The following is a 1,957-nucleotide window of genomic DNA, read 5'->3' as shown; positions in this document are numbered from 1 at the left end:
CAGGGCCCTGCAAAGGGGCGGGGCCTCAGGGGGTGTGGTCGTGGGGTGTGGTCACAACAGGCATGGTCACGATGGGGGTGGTTGTGGGGGCATGATCACAAGAGGTCATGGAGGGGAAGGTGTGGCCAACGGGTCATGGCCATGTTGACCGTTGACCAACAGATGATGCGGCATCCGTGGGGGTGGGGACAGGAAAGGGAGTGTCTGGAGGGGGCGTGGCCAATGGGGGCATGGCCTTACCGGAGTGGAGGCCGATGCGGATGCGGACGGGCACCTCGGGCATGTGGCGCATCTTGAAGGTGCCGACGGAGCTGAGGATGTCCAGGGACATGTTGGCGATCTCACCAGCGTGGCGGTTCCCATTGCGCTTGGGCAGCCCCGAGGCCACCATGTAGGCATCCCCGATGGTCTCCACCTGTGGGGATGGGGCCGTGGGGGGACACAGGGCAAGTCACAGCAGAGCCATGGCCACCAGGGTCCCCACCTCAATGCTGACTGTAGCTTTGGGTTGTGGGAGAGGGCATGGAGGTGGCCATGGTGTGGTGTGTTCCTTGGTGGCCATCAGTGCCATCATGACACGGATGTCACCAGGCATCCATGTCACCTTGGAGGAGTCACTGAGGACCTTGGGGACCCATAACAACATTTGCTTGGCGGCCATGTCCCATATCTGCAGGATGAGGTGGTCAAAACTTGACCACCTCTGGTGGGCCAATGGCCTCCTGTGCTGCAGGGTGAATGCATCCCCTTGTAGATGTTACTGAGGACCACGGGGACCCTTGGACACAGCCATTTGCTGGCTGTGTCTCATGCTGGGAGCTGGCCAAAGCCCAGCTGTGACCCATGGGGCCCTCGCACCAGTGTCCCGGGGTGTCCCTGTCACCTTGTAGACATCATGGGAGCCGATGATGGCATCAAAGAGGGTGTAGAGGTCATTGAGGAGGTCAACCACCTCGATGGGCTCGCTCATGGCGGAGATGGTGGTGAAGCCCACGATGTCGCTGAAGTAGAGCGTCACCTCCTCGAAGTACTCGGGCTCCACAGGGGTGCCCATCTTCAGCGCCTCAGCCACCGACCTGCATGGGAGGACATGGGTTCCCCAGATTCCCAGGATCCCCAAATCTTCACCGTACCCCAAAGGAGATCCACTTGTTCTGCATGGACCTCCAGCCACCCACTGACTGTGGCCATGGGGACCAAAGGGACCATGGGGACAGGGCAGGACTGGGAGATCCTGATGTTCCCATCTCAGGGCAGATCGGGGCTGTGGGGACGTGGCCGTATTGTCCCCAGTGGCCATATCTGCCCTCTCCACCCCTACAGACCTGGGGTAGGGTCAATGGATCGTGGCCAACACCAACCCATCCCCAGTGGCCACCTTCTCTAGCCCCACGGACCCAGCTGGGGTCACAGCCAACCCTTATCTGTCCCCCGAAACCATGGCGACCACCTCCATACCCATGGGACCCCTATGGGGTCTATGAGGCCACAGCCAACCCCAACCCCGGGTGAGCCCCAAATGCTGCCCCAGGGACCCACGGGGGCAACATCTGGGTGAGGAGCTTGTCGGTCTTCTGCTTCTCAATCTCCAGCTCCTCCGTGCGCTCGCGGATGAGGTCTTCCAGGTTGCTGGAGTACTGCTCCAGCATGCGCAGCATAGAGTCGATGATGTTGGTCTTCCGACCCTTATTGATGCTCTTGAACTGCCGTGAAACCCCACAAAGTTGGGCGAGTCCCACCCAAAACCCCACCCAAAGTTGGGTCAGTCCCACTCAACCCTATGTGCTGCGTTCCATCTCGTACTGGTCCCACCCAACCCCATACCTACCTCCAGGTTTGGTCCATCCCAACCCCAAAACTAAGGTCCCACATGTCATCATACTGCTCCCATGCTTCATCCCATCCCATCCCCATCCCCATCCCCATCCCCATCCCCATCCCATCCCATCCCCATCCC

The 1,957-nt window shown here is 60.4% G+C and overlaps 1 protein-coding gene across 1 annotated transcript; it reads right to left on the bottom strand.

Annotated features, from left to right (window-relative positions):
* Nucleotides 1-240: 240 nt before the first annotated feature.
* On the bottom strand, nt 241-1,708 carry LOC118158843 (retinal guanylyl cyclase 1-like; the record flags this gene model as incomplete). The annotated part of the gene is made up of 3 exons (XM_035313524.1): nt 1,540-1,708; nt 884-1,076; nt 241-415 (listed from the first exon to the last, which is right to left on the bottom strand). Coding segments are annotated over exons 1-3 (487 nt in total), but the record flags the coding sequence as incomplete, so codon positions are not given.
* Between the last annotated feature and the right edge of the window lie 249 nt (nt 1,709-1,957).

Source organism: Oxyura jamaicensis, unplaced genomic scaffold, assembly GCF_011077185.1.
Source record: "Oxyura jamaicensis isolate SHBP4307 breed ruddy duck unplaced genomic scaffold, BPBGC_Ojam_1.0 oxyUn_random_OJ47761, whole genome shotgun sequence".
NCBI classification, from domain to species: Eukaryota; Metazoa; Chordata; class Aves; order Anseriformes; family Anatidae; genus Oxyura; species Oxyura jamaicensis.
Note: the sequence above shows the minus strand (reverse complement) of the source record. Positions and strands in the feature narration are given on the sequence as shown.